The 20,316-nt window shown below is 39.9% G+C and overlaps 2 protein-coding genes across 4 annotated transcripts in view; both read right to left on the minus strand.

The window, feature by feature from the left end:
* The window catches only part of GPBP1L1 (GC-rich promoter binding protein 1 like 1), a 52,102-nt gene that overhangs the window by 28,824 nt on the left and 2,962 nt on the right, over positions 1-20,316 (minus strand). The window contains exon 1 of one of the 3 annotated variants that reach the window (XM_081818363.1): positions 6,170-6,189. The exons of the other annotated variants lie outside the window; for them this stretch is intronic. The gene's annotated coding sequence lies outside the window, so the exon portion shown is untranslated. Of the gene's footprint in view, positions 1-6,169; positions 6,190-20,316 lie in introns of those variants that run through there. 3 annotated transcript variants of the gene reach the window in all.
* The window catches only part of IPP (intracisternal A particle-promoted polypeptide), a 71,679-nt gene continuing 52,509 nt past the window's right edge, over positions 1,147-20,316 (minus strand). Inside the window, exon 9 of the mRNA XM_081818331.1 lies at positions 1,147-1,284. Coding sequence (XP_081674457.1) covers positions 1,162-1,284 — 123 coding nt within the window. The 3' untranslated portion in view covers positions 1,147-1,161. The remainder of the gene's footprint in view (positions 1,285-20,316) is intronic.

Below are 20,316 nucleotides of genomic sequence, written 5' to 3' on the forward strand. Positions count from 1 at the left end.
AAAACAAAACAAAAAAGTTAAGTAAAAGATTTGCAATTTATAAGGTGAATACATACATATACATACACATAGACATATATCAATCACCCAGAGTACATATAGTCCTTCGGCACATATAGAAGTCATAAAAGCTGACCTTATACCAGCTAAAGTCTCAGTTCCAAAGGATAAAATATTCTATGTTCTCTACCATACTGTATTAAACTTAGAAAATAACTTTTCTCCTGAAGTTCCCACTCTCCTTCACCTTCCTGAAGAGATCCTGTCCAAAGCCATTAGGTGGGGCCAAGCAAGGTAAGATCTATGGGCAGCAGAGGCACAGAGCAGGGTGCTGGGGCCTAACCAGGATGTGAAGTATGTCCATGCAGGGTGAAGGACAGGGAAATGTGTGTATGGCAGTAGACCAGTGCAGGATGTCAGAGCCCATTAGGAAACATAAGGCGAATGTCCAAGTACGAGGGCAGCCCAATTCAGGGTGCAGGAGCCTGAGTAGAATGAGGAAGGCTCCTGGCAGAGGGACAAGGCCAAGCAAGTTGAGGGCTTCCATGCAGCAAAGTGCTTTGTACAGGTATTGCAAGCTGCGTGTAGTAAGGAAGGAATTCATGTAAGAAGAGGTAACTGGAGTTAGTTACCTACTGGGTATTGAAAAGTACAGGAGTCAGATTTCTTACTGTGGGAGAAAGGATGAGCTGATAAAGAAACTTTCAAAACACTTAAGCAGAATTACAAAAAACCACTATGAATAAATCTGCAATACAATAGGTGGAACAGTACTTAATGGAAAATAAGCTTTAAGAACACTTAAAAAAAAAAGACTAAAGGGGCGGCTGGGTGGCTAAGTTGGTTAAGCTTTTGACTCTTGATTTCGGCTCAGGTCATATCTCTCCCTCAAAAAACAAACAAAAAAACCAAAACCAAAATCAAAGCTAACCAAAATAAAACACCCCCCCCCAAAAAACCCCAAAAAGCCAGAGAGGAGAGAAGCAAAAAAAAAAAAAAAAAGAAAAAATGGAGATAATTTTAAAAATTTATAATTAAAAGAGTAATAGGAGACAAATTGGTAAAACTGCTTGGGGGAAAAAGATACATATAAAAAAGACAGCATAAAAAGGGGACATAGGGGCGCCTGGGTGGCTCAGTCATTAAGCGTCTGCCTTCGGCTCAGGTCATGATCCCGGGGTTCTGGGATGGAGCCCCCCGCATCGGGCTCCCTGCTCCGCGGGAAGCCTGCTTCTCCCTCTCCCACTCCCCCTGCTTGTGTTCCCTCTCTTGCTGTGTCTCTCTCTGTCAAATAAATAAAATCTTTCAAAAAAAAAAAAAAAGAAAAGAAAAAGGGGACATAAACACAACAGATTAAGAAATATGAGGAAAACAATATCATGAGCAATTTATATGCTAATAAATTTGAAAATCTTAAACTAGATAATTTCTATTACCTGGCAAATCTGGCACAGTAGAAACCTTGAACAGACCTGTATATACTATTATACAGCAAAGACACTTAAATGTGAATCAGGAAACTCTCCTTTTCAAAAGGGTCCCAGGTGAAGAAGAGAAGCTGAATCTCTGCCAGTAATCTGCTCTTGGTTAGCAAAGAGATGCCTCGTTAGTGAACTGGGACAGGGCGGTTAGCACTTTGGGCCAGACTTAAAGTTTGGACCAGCCTGCACAAAAGGAACAGCTAATTCAAGTACCATCCCTTGATATGGTTCAGTGGCTCAGGCTAGAGATTTTTAAAATCAGGAGTGATTGCAAGACACACTCTAGAAAACACCAGCTTTTAATATAAACAAATTAAAAGAAGCCAATTCACAAAATATTTAGGAAGAAGGAAAATAAACAGAACTTCATAACTGATGGGATACGGGGGTGGGTGTAAAGGAGAAATACAGGCTCATTTCTAGCTTGTACAACTATGCAGATGACCATCATATCATTCGTTAATATAAGGAGTAAAAGCTGACTGGTTACTGTTCCTTCAGTGTAACTCAAGAGTTATTTTTTAAGATTTTATTTTTAAGTAATCTCTACACCCTAATGTGGGGCTCAAACCCACAACCTGAGACCAAGAGTCGCATGTTCCACCAACCACGCCAGCCAGGAACCCCCAGAATTGTGTGTTTTTGTTTTTTTTTTAATGTATGTCTATACCTGTAACTCCCAGTAATAAATGTATGATAACAATATCCATGTAATAGGTTTTTACGAACAAGACATAACTGCTGCATGATTTTTATCTTAAGAATCTTGGTTTAGGGGCACCTGGGTGGCTCAATTGGTTGAGCACAGCCTTCGGCTTGGGTCATGATCCCAGGATCCTGGGATCGAGTCCCGTATCAGCTCCCTGCTCAACGGGGCATCTGTTTCTCCTTCTCCCTCTGCCTCCACTCATGTTCTCTCTCTCTCTCAAATGAATAAATAAAATCTTTAAAAAAAAAAAAAATCTTGGTTTAGGGGCACCTGGGTGGCTCAGTCAGTTGAGCGTTAGACTCTTGATTCCGGTTCAGGTCATGATCTCCAGGTTCTGGAATCGAGCCCTGTGTCGGGCTCCGTGCTCAGCACACAGTCTGCTTGTTCCTCTCCCTCTGCCCCCGCCACCCCCCGCCCCTGAGCATATGCTCACTTCTCTCTCTCAAATAATAAAATCTTAAAAAAAAAAAAAAGAATTTGGGGTGTCTGGGTGGCTCAGTCGTTAAGCGGCTGCCTTCGGCTCAGGTCATGATCCTGGAGTCCCGGGATCGAGTCCCACATCGGGCTCCTTGCTCGGCAGGGAGCCTGCTTCTCCCTCTGCCTGCCTCTCCCCCTGCTTGTGTTCTGTCTCTCTCTCTGACAAATAAATAAAATCTTAAAAAAAAAAAAATTAAAAAAAAAAAAAAGAATTTTGGTTTAAATCACAGAGAACCTGAAATTCAAGGCAAGGAGGTGAATCACCCATTAGGTTATTAAGCTGTTAGACACAAAGGAAAATACCTCAATTTTAAACATGAACAGTTCCTTTTCAAACCCCACTAGGCACATTCCAGTCTCCCAACTGACACTTATATACCATCTTTTCAGTCAATTCTCAATTCCAAATATCTCTAGCAGAGTCCCAGTTGAGGCAGTCATTGCAGAGGAAATATTAATTAGCAATGCTTTGCTACTGGTGTGAAAGTTCTAAAGCTGACATATATCCCATAACTACTTATCCACCATCCTGAATATACACTGACACCTAGGATGTAAAGTTATGTAAGAGTGTGGTCTATACACACATGTGCAGAGTATCTAGTGGGGAGGAGATAGATGACAAATGGGAGTGTTTAGTAAAAGGGAACAAATAAAAGATGAAAGGACAAAAAAGAAATTCCTGTTCTGGAAGCAAAAGATTAAAGAGAAACATTACAAAATGCCAATAATGGTTTTATTAGGATGGTGGAACTATGGGCATTTTGTTTTATCTTCCCTATTAGTCAATGTTTCTGTAATGAAATTACTTTGCTCTGCAATTTTTTGGAAAATTTTATTCTTTGGTGATGTCTTTTGGAGCTGTGGCTATCTTTCTTCTTCTTTTTTTTTTTTTTAAGAATTTTATTTTATTTATTTATTTGAGAAAGAGAGGGCACAAGAGGGGGTAGGGTCAGAGGGAGAAGCAGACTCCCTGCCGAGCAGGGAGCCCAATGTGGGACTCGATCCCAGGACTCCAGGATCATGACCTGAGCTGAAGGCAGTAGCTTAACCAACTAAGCCACCCAGGCGCCCTGTGGCTATCTTTCTAGACTGACTAATTGAAGGGGCTCCTGCAAACTACTGAGAAATATGGAAAGGAAAAATACATCACTTAAAACTTCCTTAGAACTTTAAAAAACATTGCACAAGATTAAACTGGAGGGGAGATCAAGATTTTTAAAATATATATTATATATAAAATATGTATTATATTCACATATTAACATTTTATTAAATAATATATATATTTTAAAGTAGGCTCCACACCCAGCATGGAGCCCAACACGGGGCTTGAACTCAGAACCCTGAGATCAAGACCAGACCTGAGGGCGCCTGGGTGGCTTGGTTGGTTAAGCGTCTGCCTTGGGCTCATGTATGCCTAGCAATCTACAAAGTACTTCACAACATGATCTAATTTTATCCTTTATAATTAAGCTTGTAATGGAAGGAAAAAATGTCCCTGCCAAGGACTTTCCCTCAATCTCTTCTACCTTAGGCTCCCTTTACCACTGTGTTGATTTCAATCCATCATTTTCTTCACAGTCCAGCAGTGTCACCATCTACTCCTCCTCCTAACTTCAACCTCTAGCTACACCGGTTTCACTTGAATTAACAACAACAACAACAAAAACAACCACACCCACTTCTCCCCCAGCTTTAAACAAAACCCCTTCCTAAAGTCTGTATTTCCCTCTAGGTATTTATGTTCACTTCCCTTCACTTCCCTTCAGTCTTAAACTTCTATAAAGAGCAGTGTATCCTTAGTGTCTTCATTTTCTCACTTCCCCATTTATTCCTTGGGCCATAGCAAGGACTTGTTGAAGTGTGTCTAAAACTGTTGTCCAAGCTATACCAAGAACATGTCCCAGTTTCACGTTTCACATGGTTCTAAGTTGTTGAGGGTGAAAAGGTCCAAATTTACTTCCAAGAGATCAGTGTTACACATCTGAATAAAAGGAACGTATCATAAAGTTTGAAAACGTGTTTTTTTAAAAAAAGAAATATATTAAACATATGTTGGGGGTTTATATTACTTTTTTTTTTTTTTAAAGATTTTATTTATTTGTCAGGGATGGGGGACAAGCAGGGGGAGTGGCAGGCAGAGGGAGAAGCAGGCTCCCTGCTGAGCAAGGAGCCCAATGCAGGACTTGATCCCAGGACCCCGGGATCATACCTGAGCCAAAGGCGCGCAACTGACTGAGCCACCCAAGCCTCCCTATATTACATTTTCTTGACTAGGTATTCAGAACATGAAGAAACATTTCAATTAACTTTTGCTGAAAGATTTCAGATACTATATATTTACATTCATTTTTAAGTGCAAATCTTTCGTTCACATCAAACATCAAGCATTTCAAGGCACATTTACTCATTCCTACTATATACTTACTTGCTTAACATAAAGTGACTTCGTGAATTCTACTGTTTCAAAAAGTTCCTAGCAAAATAATTCACACTCTTAAAAACAGAACACCTACATCTATATGTTAGGTAGGACAAGTGGTCCTGAAATGCAATCTAGGCTATAATGACTTAAACTTAATAAAAACAAAAACCACTTCATTTAATTCCAGTAATTTCTTCCCCTCAGATGCGGACATCCCATTTTAATTCTAAAGCATAATTATAAGCACATCTTCAACCATGAAATGAAATTTCTATTTCTACCTGCACTATTTATTTATTTTAGAGAGAGAAAACATGCGTGGGGCGGGGGCAGGGTGAAGAGGGAGAATCCCAAGCAGACTCCACACTGAGTGGGGAGCCCGATGCAGTGCTTGATCTCACCACCCTGAGATCACAACCCAAGCGGAACTCAACAATCAGATGCTCAACTGACTGAGCCACCAAGGTGCCCCTCTAATATAAATTTTTTAAATAACCTGTGGGAAAATCCAAAAATATGCAGTGTCTAATTTTTAACCAATCTTGTGTTTAATTTTAGCTTCATAAAGTTCCTGTAAGTACAAGAGTAATAGATATAGTCATTTGGTAAGCCTTCTTTAGAAAAGGCTTTTGGGTCTATCTCTTAGAAACTGACAAATTTAATGACTGGGTGACAAATCATTAAACAGATCAGGTAGTTTACAATCTGTGTACAGGTATACTTTGGAGATAGTATAGATTCAGTTCCAGACCATCACAAAAAAGCAAGTATCACCACAGAGCTAGTTAAATGAATTCTTGGGTTTCATGGTACACCTAAGCTGCTTACACTATACTGTATTATAAAGTGTGAATAGCATTATGCTTAAAAAATAATGTACATATAGCTTAATTAAAAACACTGTATTGCTAAAAAATGCTAACCATCATCTGATTTTCCAACTAGTCATAATCTTTTTGCTGGTGGAGGGTCCTGACTTGGATTGTTGCTGCAGCTTCTACATCAGCACTTACTGCTTCACCTTGCACTTTTCTGTTACAGAGATGGTTTCTTTCCTCAATCTCATGAACCCACCTCTGCTAGCTTTGAACCTTTCTTCTGCAGCTTCCTCCCCTCTTTCGGCCTTCACAGAATTGAAGAGAGTTAGGGTCTTGCTCTGGATCAGGTTTTGGCATAAGGGAGTGTTACTATGGCTGGTTTGATCTTCTATTCGGGCCACTCAAACTTTCTTCATGTTAGCAATAAGGCCATTCCGCTTTCTTCACATTCATGTGTTCACTGCAGTAGCACTTTTAATTTTCTTCAAGACGTTTTCCTTTAGTCACAGCTTGGCTAACTGTTTGGCTCAAGGGGCCTAGCTTTTGGCCTGTCTCAGCTTTCAACATGCCTTCCCCACATGCTTAATCATTTATAGCTTTTGATTTAAAGTGAGACACCTGCAACTCTTCCTTTCACAGGAACACTCAGAGGCCATTGTGGGGTTATTAACTGGCCTAATTTCAACATTGTTGTGTCTCAGGGAATAGGGAGGCCTGAGGAGAGGGAGAGAAACGGGAGCAGTCAGAACAAACATTTATTAAGTTTGCCGTCTTAGTGATGCCCCAAAACAATTACAATGGTAACACCAAAGATCATTGATCACAGATCACCATAACAAATATAGTAATAATGAAAAAGTTTGAAATAGGGGCGCCTGCGTGGCTCAGTTGGTTAAGAGTCTGCTTTCGGCTCAGGTCATGATTCCAGAGTCCTGGCACGCTCTCTCTCATGAACGCACTCTCAAATAAAATCTTTAAAAGAAAAAAAAGAGGGCGCCTGGGTGGCTCAGTTGGTTAAGCGACTGCCTTCGGCTCAGGTCATGATCCTGGAGTCCCTGGATCGAGTCCCGCATCGGGCTCCCTGCTCGGCAGGGAGTCTGCTTCTCCCTCTGACCCTCCCCCCTCTCATGTGCTTGCTCTCTCTCATTCTCTCTCTCTCAAATAAATAAAATCTTTTAAAAAAAAAAAATAAATAAACAAAAAGAAAAAAAAGAAAAAGTTTGAAATATTGTGAGAATTACCAAAATGTGAGAGAGAGACAAGAAGTGAAAAAATCCTGTTGGAAAAATGGCACCAAAAGACTTGCTCAACACAAGGTTGCCATAAATCTTCAATTTGAAAAAAACGCAGAATCTGTGAAGTGCAATAAAACAAGGTATGCCTGTATTTCACAGAACTGAAGAAGGATGTAACCTAGTTCTCAGCTAAGAGATCACTAAAAATAACTTTTGATGATGGACTGTGAAATGATTCTTGGTAAATAACTGAAAGAATTCAAAGAAGTGAGTGGCGCTGATGTAACAAACCATATACAACATTCTTAGAAATCACATTCAGGGGCACCTAGGTGGCTCAGTTGGTTAAGCAGCCAGGCTGTCGACTCTTGATTTTGGCTTGGGGCGTCTGGGTGGCTCAGTAAGTTGAGCGACTGATTCTTCGTTTCAGCTTGGGTGGTGATCTCAGGGTCGTGGGAATCAGACCTATGTTAGGCTTGTGTTGAGTGTGGAGCCTGCCTGGGATTCTCTCTCTCCCTCTTCCTCTGCCCCTTCACTCCACACTGTGCATACATGCACCCTCTCTCTCTCTCTCAAAAAAAAGATTCTCTCTCCCTCTGTTCATGCTCTCTCTCTCAAATAAATAAAATCTTAAAAAAAAAGAAAAAAAAGAAAAGAAATCTCCCCCTCCCACCTCCCCCGGAGAGAGAGCACCCATAAGCTGGGGGTGGGATGGGATGGGGGGGAGGGATAGAATCTTAAGCAGACTCCACACCCAGCATGGAGCCTGATGTGGGTCTCGATTTCACAACCCTGAGATCATGACCTGGGCTGAAACCAAGAGTCAGATGCTTAACTGACTGAGCTACCCAGGTGCCATGACAATCCCCTCTTAAAATTCCTTCTCATGGTTTCCATCACATTACATCATTAGACGAGCAGTTTTCAGTGGTGGACTGCAGCAAGCTATATAAAATTTCAAAGTATGTTTCAAGGGTTGATACTGGTTGTAAATTTTATTTGGATAAGCAAAACATTAAAAAAAATCCTAACAATACCACTTCATAAGAGAAAAGGCAATAAATGCTGTACAAGACAGACAAATCTGGGAAAAAAGGACAGCTCATCTTAAGAAAAAAACAAGTTGGCATCCTTACACGTATACTCTTCACAAAGAGCTGGTGAAATCTTTCTCAGAGAGCAGCGTGAGTGGCAACCAATGCATTAAGATATCCTGGTCTTTCCCTATGATCCCTGTGATTACTCCTTTTTCCTTTTGCCCTGTAAATATAATGGCTACTTAAAAGCTTTGATGCAGCACTTTTTTTGCTTCTCTGTAATTTCTTCACTGTCTCACTCATTTTTAAATCTTCAGTTCTCATCTCTAAGTGGGTCCCACTTCATGAAGCATTTTATCACACATATACCTATACTCAAGCATCTATCACAGTGCATACATTTACGTGTTTATGTATTTATCTCCCCTACAAACAGGGCACACTTGGGCAGGGATTAATAGCAAATGGGATAATTTCTTAGTATAGATAGCACGCCCATTAAATAATAACTTCTTTTTTTAAGAGATGTTGACAATTTCATCAATTAGTACTCTCCTTTATCTTACTGTTAAAACCTCTCCTTGAACATTCCTTAAACTGCAGAGCCCAAGCCTATACCCATGTATATCTTCATATATTCACTGGCTTTAATAAGTCCTTTCTAGGGGCGCCTGGGTGGCTCAGTCGTTAAGCGTCTGCCTTCAGCTCAGGTCATGATCCCAGGGTCCTGGGATCGAGCCCCGCATCGGGCTCCCTGCCCCTCGGGAGGCCTGCTTCTCCCTCTCCCACTCCCCCTGCTTGTGTTCCCTCTCTCGCTGTGTCTCTCTCTCTCAAATAAATAAATAAAAAATCTTTATAAAAAAAAAAAAAAAAGTCCTTTCTAAATCTCAGGATTTGAGGGGCACCAGGCTGGCTCAGTCAGTGGAGCATGCAGCTCTTGATCTCAGGGTCATGAGTTTGAGCCCCCCATTGGGTATGGAGATTGCTTAAACAAACAAACAAACAAACAAATCCCAGGATTTGAAAAGAAAACTTAGGTCTAAATGTCTACCACTTTCACTTCATCTAAAGGACTGAGTCACCCTACATAGTCTATAATCGCTTCCTAACTGTCTGCACATCAATTTTTCCTCCTTAAGACCTCAATAAGGAGAATACCAGGGTTACTGGTGCATTGCTTAGTTCATCTTTAATCCATCCTCATGTACTTCACAGTACAGGAAAGAGCCCAAAGTCATCTTCTACCTTAGTATTTAAGTATTTTAGTTTTAGAGGAGACAAATTCCTACCTAAGAATTTCTAAAGGACATGAAATTTGAGCATGTCTTTCAATGTACTAAAAAGGGATACAGGACACCTTTAAGATTTTTTCCATTAACTAACTGCATTTCACATGTCACAGTTGCATGCGGCTAGTGACTACTATACTGTACACTGCAGCATGGACTTTGCAGAATCCTGTCTGGATCCAATCAGACCAGTAGAAAGCCAGGCATTGATGGCTAGGAAGCTTTGAGACAAATGTGTGGTTGTCTCTAGAACACCTATGTATGGAACTTAAGGCATGCCTTATGTAAGCTTACCTAACACCAGCATTTACCTTGTTTTCTCTCTGCTTAATTTTTAAAAGTTACTTTTCATGTATTTTGCTTTGCTGTATTAAATGCATTTTTATAAACAACAACCAAAAAAGACTTTTTTCCACTAGAGCATTTCTGTCTGTTAAGAAAGTACTTAATTCCATGGTTATTAATATGGATAAGTGAAGTCTGCTACTATATGATTAGGGCCCAATAAACAACAACAAAAAATCTATTTCTAGTATAAACTCAATGATAACAAAGTTATTTCTGTCAAAAGCCATAACTGGACATTTAACATATTACCTTGCCCACAGGAGATATGCATGTGATATGCAAGTGCTCTGAAATAATATAAAGCATGATATAAAACATTACCTTGAATTAATCACAAATTCATACTTTAATTTTTTTAAGATTTTATTTATTTATTTGACAGAGAGACACAGCGAGAGAGGGAACACAAGCAGGGGGAGTGGGAGAGGGAGAAGCTGGGACTTGATCCCAGGACCCTGGGATCATGACCTGAGCCGAAGGCAGTCGCTTAACCGACTTAGCCACCCAGGCGCCTAAATTCATACTTTTAAAACCTGAGTCAAATCATGACATACTATTTTACACCTACTAAACTGGCAAAAACAAATTCTGAAACTATCAAGTGTTGGTAAAGATGTAAAGTGAACAAGAAATTCTTATATATTGCTGATGGGACTGTAAACCCATACAACCACTTTGGAAAAGTTGGGCAAATATAAAGTTGAAGTTGTGCCACCTCTATGACCCACCATTTTTTTAAAAAGATTTATTTATTTTTGGGGGGGGAGCAGAGAGAGAGGGAGAATCTCACGCAGACTCCCTGCTAAGTGCGGAGCCTGATGCATGGCTGGATCCCATGACCCAAGCCGAAATCAAGAGTCAGAGACCCAACCAATTGAGCCACCCACTAATTTTAATCACACATGAACACCACACAAAAAATATAAAACTGTTCATTATAGCACTGTATACAATAGACAAAAAATTAAATCACTAAATGTCCACCAAAAGGATAATGATTAAATTGTGGTATATTTGTACAAATGCTGCATAGCAGGAAATAGTTAGATACACATAAACAAAACTGATGAAGCTCACAAAATTAAAAAAGTTGTAAAAACTGGCAGCTCTTTCTGCCCATGGGTCCTATCCCCATGCTTTAATAAAAACACCTTTTTGAGGGCGCCTGGGTGGCTCAGTTGGTTGAGCATCTGCCTTCGGCTCAGGTCACGATCTCAGGGCCCTGGGATCGAGTTCTACATCGGGCTGGCACTCAACTCGAAATCTGCTTCAGAATTCTCTCTCCCCCTCTGCCCCTCCCCCAGCTCACCTGTGCTCTCTCTCTCCCTTTCTAAAATAAATAAAGCTTTTAAAAAAATTAACTTTAGGGTGCCTGGGTGGCTCAGGCGTCTGCCTTCAACTCAGGTCATGATCCCAGGGTCCTGGGATTGGGTCCTGCATCAGGCTCCCTACTCAGCGGGGAATCTGCTTCTCCCCCCTGCTTGTGATCTCTCTCTCTCTCATGCTCTCTCTCTCTCTCAAGTAAATAAATAAAATCTTTTTAAAAAAAACCTAACTTTAAGTGGATCAAAGGCCTGAATGTAAGAGCTAAAAGTAAACATAAGAGTAAATCTTTGTGATCTTAGGTTAGGCAATGATCAATAAGATGTCATCAAAATTAAAAATGTTTGTGCTTCAGGGGCGCCAGGTTGGCGCGCTCAGAATTCTGGGTGTGTGATTCTTGATCTCTGGGTCGTGAGTTTGAGTCCCCTGTTGGGTGTAGAGATTAAATAAATAAAACTTAAAAGAAAGTGTGCTTCAAAAGACAGACACCCTCAAGAAAGTGAAAAGACAACCCAAAGACTTAGATAAGATATGAAAACAACCCAAGTGTCTACACATGGATGAATGGATACAGAGGGGAGCCTGGGTGGCACTGTCGGTTAAGCGTCCAACTCTTGGTTTCAGCTCAGGCCGTGATCTCAGGGTTGTGAGATGGAGCCCTGCATCTGGCTCTGCACTCAGCAGGGAGTTTCTCTCTCCCTTTCCTTTTGCCCCTCCCCGTTGCTTGCTCTCCCACTCTCTAAAAAATAAATCTCAAAAAAGAAAAGAAAGAAAATGTGTCACCCTCACCGCACGCAGAATATTATTTAGCCATAAAAAAGAATGGGCGGCTCAGTTGGTTAAGTGTTTGCTTTTGACTCAGGTCATGATCCCAGAGTCCTGGGATTGAGCCCTGTGTCGGGCTCCCTGCTCAGCCAGGAGTCTGCTCATCTCTCTCCCTCTGCCCTGCTCATGCGAGTGCTCTCTCTCTCTCTCTCGCTAATAAATAAATAAAATTTAAAAAAAAGAAAAGGAAGAAATCTTCCCATTTGTGACAACATAGATGGACCTCAAAGGCATTATGCTAAGTGAAGTAAGTCAAACAGAAAAAGACAAATACCATATGATCTCTCTTATATGTGAAATCTACAAAAACACCAAAAGGTTTAAACTTCCAGTAATAAAATAAATTTCAGTCATGGGGATGTAACATACAACATGGTGATTATAATTATACTGCACTGCATAGTTGAAAATGGCTGAGAGAGCTTAAAAGTTCTCATACCAGAAAAAAATTTTCTAGCAATGCATAGTGACAGATATTAACTAGACGGACTGTGATCATTTTATAACATACACAAATACCTTATCATTATGTTGTACACATGAAACAAATATAATATTGCATGTCCACTGTGTATCAATAAAATAAAGAACTCTTGCAACTCGGCAATAAAAAGACAAATAACCCAATTAGGGGCGCCTGGGAGGCTCAGTCGTTGGGCGTCTGCCTTCGGCTCAGGTCATGGTCCCAGGATCCTGGGATCCAGCCCCGCATCGGGCTCCCTGCTCAGCGGGAAGTCTGCTTCTCCCTCTCTCACTCTCCCTGCTTGTGTTCCCGCTCTTGCTCTCTCTCTCTCTCTCTCAAATAAATAAATAAAATCTTAAAAAAAAAAAAAAAGTGGGGGCGCCTGGGTGGCTCAGTCGTTAAGCGTCTGCCTTCGGCTCAGGTCATAATCCCAGGGTCCTGGGATCGAGCCCCGCGTCGGGCTCCCTGCTCTGCGGGAAGCCTGCTTCTCCCTCTCCCACTCCCCCTGCTTGTGTTCCCTCTCTCACTGTGTCTCTCTCTGTCAAATAAATAAATAAAAATCTTTAAAAAAAAAAAAAAAAGTGGACAGGGGCAGCTGGGTGGCTTAAGTTGGTTAAGTGTCCAACTCTTGATTTCGGCTCAGGTCGTGATCTCAGCGTTGTAAGATTGAGCCCTGAATTGGGCTCCACGTTCTGCAGCGAGTCTGTTTGAGATTCTTTCTCCCTCTGCCCCTCCCCCCACTTGTGTGCGCACTCTCTCTCTCAAATAAAATCTTTAAAAAATAAAAAATTTAAAAAGTAGACAAAGGATTTGAGTAAACATTTCTCCAAAGATATTCAAAATACTACTAAGCATAGGAAAAGATGCTTAACATCATTAGCCACGAGGGAAATGCAAATCAAAACCACGAGATACTATTTCACACCCACTAAGATGGTTATAATAAAAAACAGACATAATAACAAGTGTTGCTGAGGATGCAGAGAAACTGAAACCCACCATACACTGTTGGTGGGAATGTATAATGCTGCAGGCTCCCTGAACACAGATTCTCAAAAAGTTAAACAGAGTTACCACAGGACCTAGCAACTGCACTCCAAAAAGATCCAAGAAAGATGTAAACATATGTTCACACAAAAGCTTGTACCTCATAGTTCATAGCAGCATTATTCATAATAAATAGCCACAGAGAGGCAACAATTCAAATGCCCATCAACTGATGACTAGATACACAAAATGTGGTATATTCATACAACAGAATAGGATACATCAATACAAACAAATAAAATACTGATACACAGTACAACCTGGATGAACCTTAAAAACATTATGCTAAGTGAGGAAAGTCAGACATAAGAGATCACTTACTGTATAATTCTATATGAAAAGCCCAGAATAGGTAAATCCATAGAGACAGAAAAATCAGTGGTAGCCTACTGCTAATGATAATGGGGTTTCTTTTTGGGGTGATGAAAGCATTCTAAAATTTGACAGTGGCAGTAATTGTACAACTCTGTGAATATCCTAAAAAAAAAAAAATCACTGAATTGTACACATTTATTTTTTAAATGATTTTATTTATTTATTTGACAGAGAGAGTGAGAGAGCACCCCAGTAGGCAGAGGGGCAGGCAGAGGGTGAGGGAGAAGCAGGCTCCCCGCTGAGCAGAGAGCCCGAAGCAGGGCTCAATACCAGGATGAGATCACGACCTGAGCCGAAGGCAGATGCTTACCCGACAGAGCCACCCAGGTGCCCCTGAATTGTACACTTAAAATGTGTGAATTTGGGGCATCTGGGTAGCTCAGTCAGTTAACTGTCTGCCTTCAGCTCAGGTCATGATCTCAGGGTCCTGGGATTGAGCCCTGCATCGGGCTCCCTGCTCAGTGGGGAGTCTGCTTCTCCCTCTCCCTCTGCCCCTCCCCCTGCTCGTGCCTGCTCTCTCAAATAAAATCTTTTAAAAAATGTGAATTTTAGATTATGTAAATTATATCTCAATAAAGCTGTCTTTAAAAAAAATTAGGACAATGACTGATAAGGGACTGGGAACTTGTAATGCAAAGTAACACCATGCAAATTATTTTCTTGTTGCAAGGAGAGAAGACTCAATGTTTAATATATGGATCAGACTACTATCACCTTAATCTAAGGCTCAATCTTAGCACTGTGAAAGTAGGTCAACGAGGTATTACGTGTTTTATAAATAAAATGTAGAATGATATACCTACGATGTATTCTGGCCAAAAATGTTTTGATGTGAATCTATCAAATTTTTAGATGTACACCTTAGAGAAAAATATAAGAATTAAAGAGACAAACTAAATGACAATACAGAACACAACTGTACAAAACCATTTCAGGATAGATAGAGCAGTCTCAAACTCAGTGTCACTGAAAAATAAGGACTACGCTAGATTAAAGAGACATAAGGAAATTAAAGTGTTACATGTAACAAGGTCTTGGATCAGATACTAGTATTGAATAGCTAGTTAGTGGTGAATAGCTATCACCTGGGGGAATTCACTTATGTATTTTTATTTTTTTTTAAGATTATTTATTTGAGGGCAGGGGAGGAGGGGCAGAGGGAGAGAATGTTCACGCAGACTCCCTGCTGAGCGTGGAGCCCAATTCCGTAACCCATGAGATCAAGACCTGAGCTGAAACCAAGAGTCAAATGCTTAACCACCAGAACAACCCAAGCGCCCCTGGGGGAATTTAAATTGCACCTGGATATTAGAAGAAATAAACATTTATTCACACTGAAGAATGGGTATTACCAACTAAAAAAGCAAGTTGCTGGGTGCCTGGCTGGCTCAGTCATTAAGCGTCTGCCTTCGGCTCAGGTCATGATCCCAGGGTCCTGGGATCAAGCCCCATATCGGGCTCCCTGCTTGGCGGGGAGCCTGCTTCTCCCTCTCCTACTCCCCCTGCTTGTGTCCCCTCTCTCACTGTCTCTCTCTGTCAAATAAATAAATAAAATCGTTAAAAAAAAAAAAAAGCAAGTTGCAAGTTAATCTCATTTTAGTAAAATAAAAATAAAAACCTACATATATGTGCTTAGAGAAAGATCTGGAAAAAGGGCACCAAAGTTACAGTAGTGATTTCTGGATGAGGAGAATATTCTTACTTTTACATATGTATATTTCCTAATATTCTATCTAGCATAATACTGCTTTTGTAATAATAAAAGAATCTTTAGAAGATAAGTCACATGGGGAACTTTAACAAACAGTACACAGGCCTTCCTCCAGCTAAATTTTAAAAGGTTGAGAACTACGGCTTTAAAAACTGGGGAGTAGATAAAAAGGAAAATTCTTGTCCAAGATTGTGTTTTAAAAATACATTCATATAAGTTTTTCACTTCATGAGTTAGGAGACTACCCTAATAAAGGCAGTCACAAACAAAATCTTCTAGAAGGAGCAAATTATATAAGCCAATTTTATAAATCAGGGTCTTTGGTTGAAAAAAAGAAACTATACTTAGATAAACAGAAAAGGAATTTATCAGAAATATATTGGGAGTTCAGAGAATGACTGAGAGCCTCCTTGCCTTTGCAAACATGTAGAAACCAAGTAAAGCTAAGCAGTCAAAAATCACCAGCCAAGGTCACACCACAGGAAGAGTTGCTTAGGAAACTGCCCTGCTAGCACTGCCACTGCTAATGCCACAAGCCAACGGAACGGATTCTAAACTGTCCTTGCTTCTCTGCATCTCTCACTCCAGATCCAAGTCCCCAGTCAAGTGTCCGTGACTGGCACAACTTGGGTCACAACTGCTAGGTGTTCAGGACAGAAACTGTATGTGTAAGGCATGTATATGTGTGTACACATCAAGTTACATACACACAGCCTTTCCAGCTTCCTCTCCCACTAAGATGCACAAAAAGGCAATATACGAAAGAGGTTAAAATGGTAAATGGTCAAAAGAAACAACAAAGGTCACTTTAAAACCCAATGAGAATGTCCAACACAGGAATCTTGCCAGTCTTACCATCAATAATAAACTTTAATCATTGTGCCACCTTCTGCCTCATTGTTCCAAAAAACATTTCCTGAAAGTAATTTCACAAAATGCAGAATTTTTCAAGAGTAAAATTTATTAACCTTTTTCAGGTAATCTCCTTCCCAATACTGTCATTCAACAGTCATGAACACTTGCTGCAGCCATAACTAAACATTCACTAACCCACTGATAGAAAGGGAATTTACTTAAACCACGGAAGTTCCAAGTAAGAATAGTATATTACAGAAATTTATTTATTACCTAATGCAATTTGACACATTAAATTCTGGCTGTAAGATTTAGGTAACTAAGTGCATTAGATTTATGCAAATACTTGTAACTAAGGTTTTAGAACCAGCAAAAATGTTTTTATAGCATTTGCTCCAAAAGTCACTATATCAACTACACTACAAACAAGCCATTCAGTAGTGATAAGTTTTATCAAGTATTTGCAGCTACACTGACCCTGAAAAGCTCCAGTTCCCTAATAGGGAACAGACTATTTGTCACATCTAAGAAACTATACATCATTTTTATAATTGAGAGGCATAACAGTAGTGAATCCTGTATCACCAGACATACATTTTTACTTCAAGTTCATTTTACTTACAAGCATTTCTAAAAATCTCCTCAAACATAAACTTTGCTTTCAATCCAAACATTACTTTTTTTTTTTTTTTAAGATTTTATTTATTTATTAGAGAGAGAGACAGGGAGAGAGGGAACACAAGCAGGGGGAGTGTGAGAGGGAGAAGCGGGCTCCAGGGAGCCCGATGCGGGGCTCGATCCCAGAACCCTGGGATCATGTCCTGAGCCGAAGGCAGATGCTTAATGACTGAGCCACCCAGGCACCCTTCAATCCAAACATTACTTTTAAGGTAGAAGAGTAGACTAGATCTAGCTAGTTCTGCCATGTGCTAGCTGTGTAACTTTGGGAAAGTCACTCCACCTCTTTTTGCTTCAAATCTTTATCTGCAATTTGGGGACTGTTGGAAAGTTGATGATTAAATGCCCCTATATAGGGGCACCTGGTTGGCTCAGTTGGTTAAGCGTCTGCCTTCAGCTCAGGTCATGATCCTAGGGTCCTGGGATGGAGGCCGCACTGGATTCCCTGCTCAGCGGGGAGTCTGCTTCTCCCTCTCCCTCTGCACCTATCCCCCATTCGTGCTCTCTCCCTCTCTTTCAAATAAAGAAATAAAATCTTAAAAAAAAAAAATGGTGAATATAGGTAGGGTTAAGAATATGCCTGCATGTTTTCCCCTGGGGTGTGGGGGGAGAAGGTCAATAGGTGTCAAGAATAAAATGCTTAAGGGCACTGGGAGGGGGGCATAAGCAATAGGGGAAAAAGTGTTTTGTTCTTAGATTTATTTATTTGAGGGGCGCCTGGGTGGCTCAGCTGGTTAAGCGACTGCCTTCGGCTCAGGTCATGATCCCAGGGTCCTGGGATCGAGCCCCGCATTGGGCTCCCTGCTCCACAGAAGCCTGCTTCTCCCTCTCCCTCTGCCACTCCCACTGCATGTGCTCTCCTGCTCTGTCTCTGCCAAATAAATAAATAAAATCTTAAAAAAAAAAAAGATTTATTTATTTGAGAGAGAGTGCAGAGGAGAGGGGCAGAGGGAGAGGAAGAGAGAGTTTCAAGCAGACTCCTCACAGAGCGCAGAGCCTCAGGACCCAGGGATCCATGACCTGAGCTGAAACCAAGAGTCTGATGCTCAACCAACTGTGCCCCCCAGGTGCCCTGGGAAAAACAGTTTTGATAAGAAAAATTTTCAAGCCAAATAGGTTAAGAAAACTACTCACCAGTAACCAAAATCAGAAAACAAAACCATTGCAAACCCAGGATACTCAGCTCAATTTTATATACAAAAATGCAAACTATGAAGAAAAAAAGGAAAGGAAAAACACTGCCTGGAAAAGTTAGTATTAAGTTGGCAAACCAAACACTCCATTTTACATGCATAACAAAGGAGGGTAAATAATTCTTCTAACTACTCTGTGCTGCTCAATAGAGAAATTTTAAGCAAATGATACATGAGAACCACTGAACAAACCAGAAAAAAAAAACCCCAAATGCACAAATCACCTATGAAGTTAGTCTTCTCCTCCCCACCCCCATCAAATCTCAATGTAAGCCTCAATATCCAAATGCCAATTTATAGGAATTCAGGAAAATCTCAAATGTGGCAATTGTGCAGGATAAATAAACTGGTTTCTTCAACAAAGCGCAAGGAAAAAAACAGAAGAAACATACAAATTAAGAGGTTTGAAAGAATGCCAGTTATAGTATGTGGGAACCGGATTCTGATTCAAATAAACCAGAAAAATGAGCAGAAAAATAATACCCAAGAAAGAAAAATAAGAACCTCCATGTGCAACAATGTTCAGATTTTAATGAATTTCATTTGGTTGGTAAAAGGACATTCATTAAGACAATTTTATACAGTTTCTTTAACAATTATGAAGTACATTGTTTTAAGAACTCTACAAATAGTATTTTATTTATTTGCCACAAAAACCCTATGAGAAGTTACTATTATCCCCCACAGGCACAGAAATTTCACTTTAAACTCTCCCAAGGTCACCAAGCAGTAAATGGCAATGCAGAGATTCAAATCCAGGCTGTATAGCTGAGGCCCTTAATTACCGTACCAGCTCTCTATATGATGTGGTAGAAACTGAGCTTTAGAATCAGGGAAAGCTGCCTGAATCCAAATCTCTCATTATGTTATATAAATTACTTAACTTCTTGGAACCTCTGTACACTTACTGTAGAAGGGTTAATATTATCTATTTCTAAAAAGTATTTTGAAGAATGAGATTATATATATTGGATTCTATTACAGCCTCTAGCTTATGAAGCCCACAATAAACTACCCTTTCCATCGTAAGACTAATTAAAAAGTAGAGCTAATAATTCATAAATATATAGCAGGAACACTGGAATGGCTCTACCTTTTAATTAACTAGCCAAAGAGCCCCCCAAACAACTTTTCAATATACTTCAAAGGTAGCAATAATTCAGAAGAGAATTTTTCATATAATGAAATTTAAACTTACTATCAGCAGAAACAAGAGTTTGAAATCTGAAGTATAGCTAAACTTAAATGAATTTGATTTTTCTGGAAACAAAATATATTCCACACAAATAGACCTACTGCTCAGAAAAGTGTACTAAAACTTTGTTCATGCTGGTGATTCTCTAGCCTGATATCTGGTTAACATAAGGCAAAGCAGTTTTATCACAGAAAAGGAAGGTAAACATAATGAGTATGTTAAAAGCCAACTTCTTTAAGAAAGACAGCTTTCTATGTTGGTCATCCTGTTAATATTGTCCACTTATCTGTTAAACTACTAAGTTCTTTGTTGACAAAATGTTTTATGGCTATTTAGGCATTTCTAGCCTTTAGCACACCAAAACTGGCACCACAGTAGAGCCTGTAGCATTTTTTGAAATGAGAAAGAAGGAAAAAAAAAAAGGCTGATTGCTTTAAAGGAAAAGAACTATTTGACTTCTTGAAATTTTTGCCCAGTATATTTGAAATGACCTATAAAAATTTGTATTACATAACATGAGCAATATTTTACCTCCTTAGTTAAGATTACCCCTGGACAAAGAAGTTCAGATGTTCTTACAGAACTACTTTTCAAGTTTGATTGTAGCCAGTTTTGTTTTGGGGCAGATTTCAATGGGAAATAAAAATCAGAGTCTGATTTAGAAATGACTTGGACTACTAGGTCTCAGCATACCAAATATTAAATTCCAGACAATGGCAACTATAGTGAAAGGTGAGGAAACATGGTATCAATATGCCACCTAGATTTTTCCTCCCATCTATTTGAAAAACCATAAACAACCCACCGCAAAATTTACCTTTTCCATGAA

Source organism: Leptonychotes weddellii, chromosome 4, assembly GCF_054177405.1.
Source record: "Leptonychotes weddellii isolate Sample4059 chromosome 4, ASM5417740v2, whole genome shotgun sequence".
In the NCBI taxonomy this organism is placed as follows: Eukaryota; Metazoa; Chordata; class Mammalia; order Carnivora; family Phocidae; genus Leptonychotes; species Leptonychotes weddellii.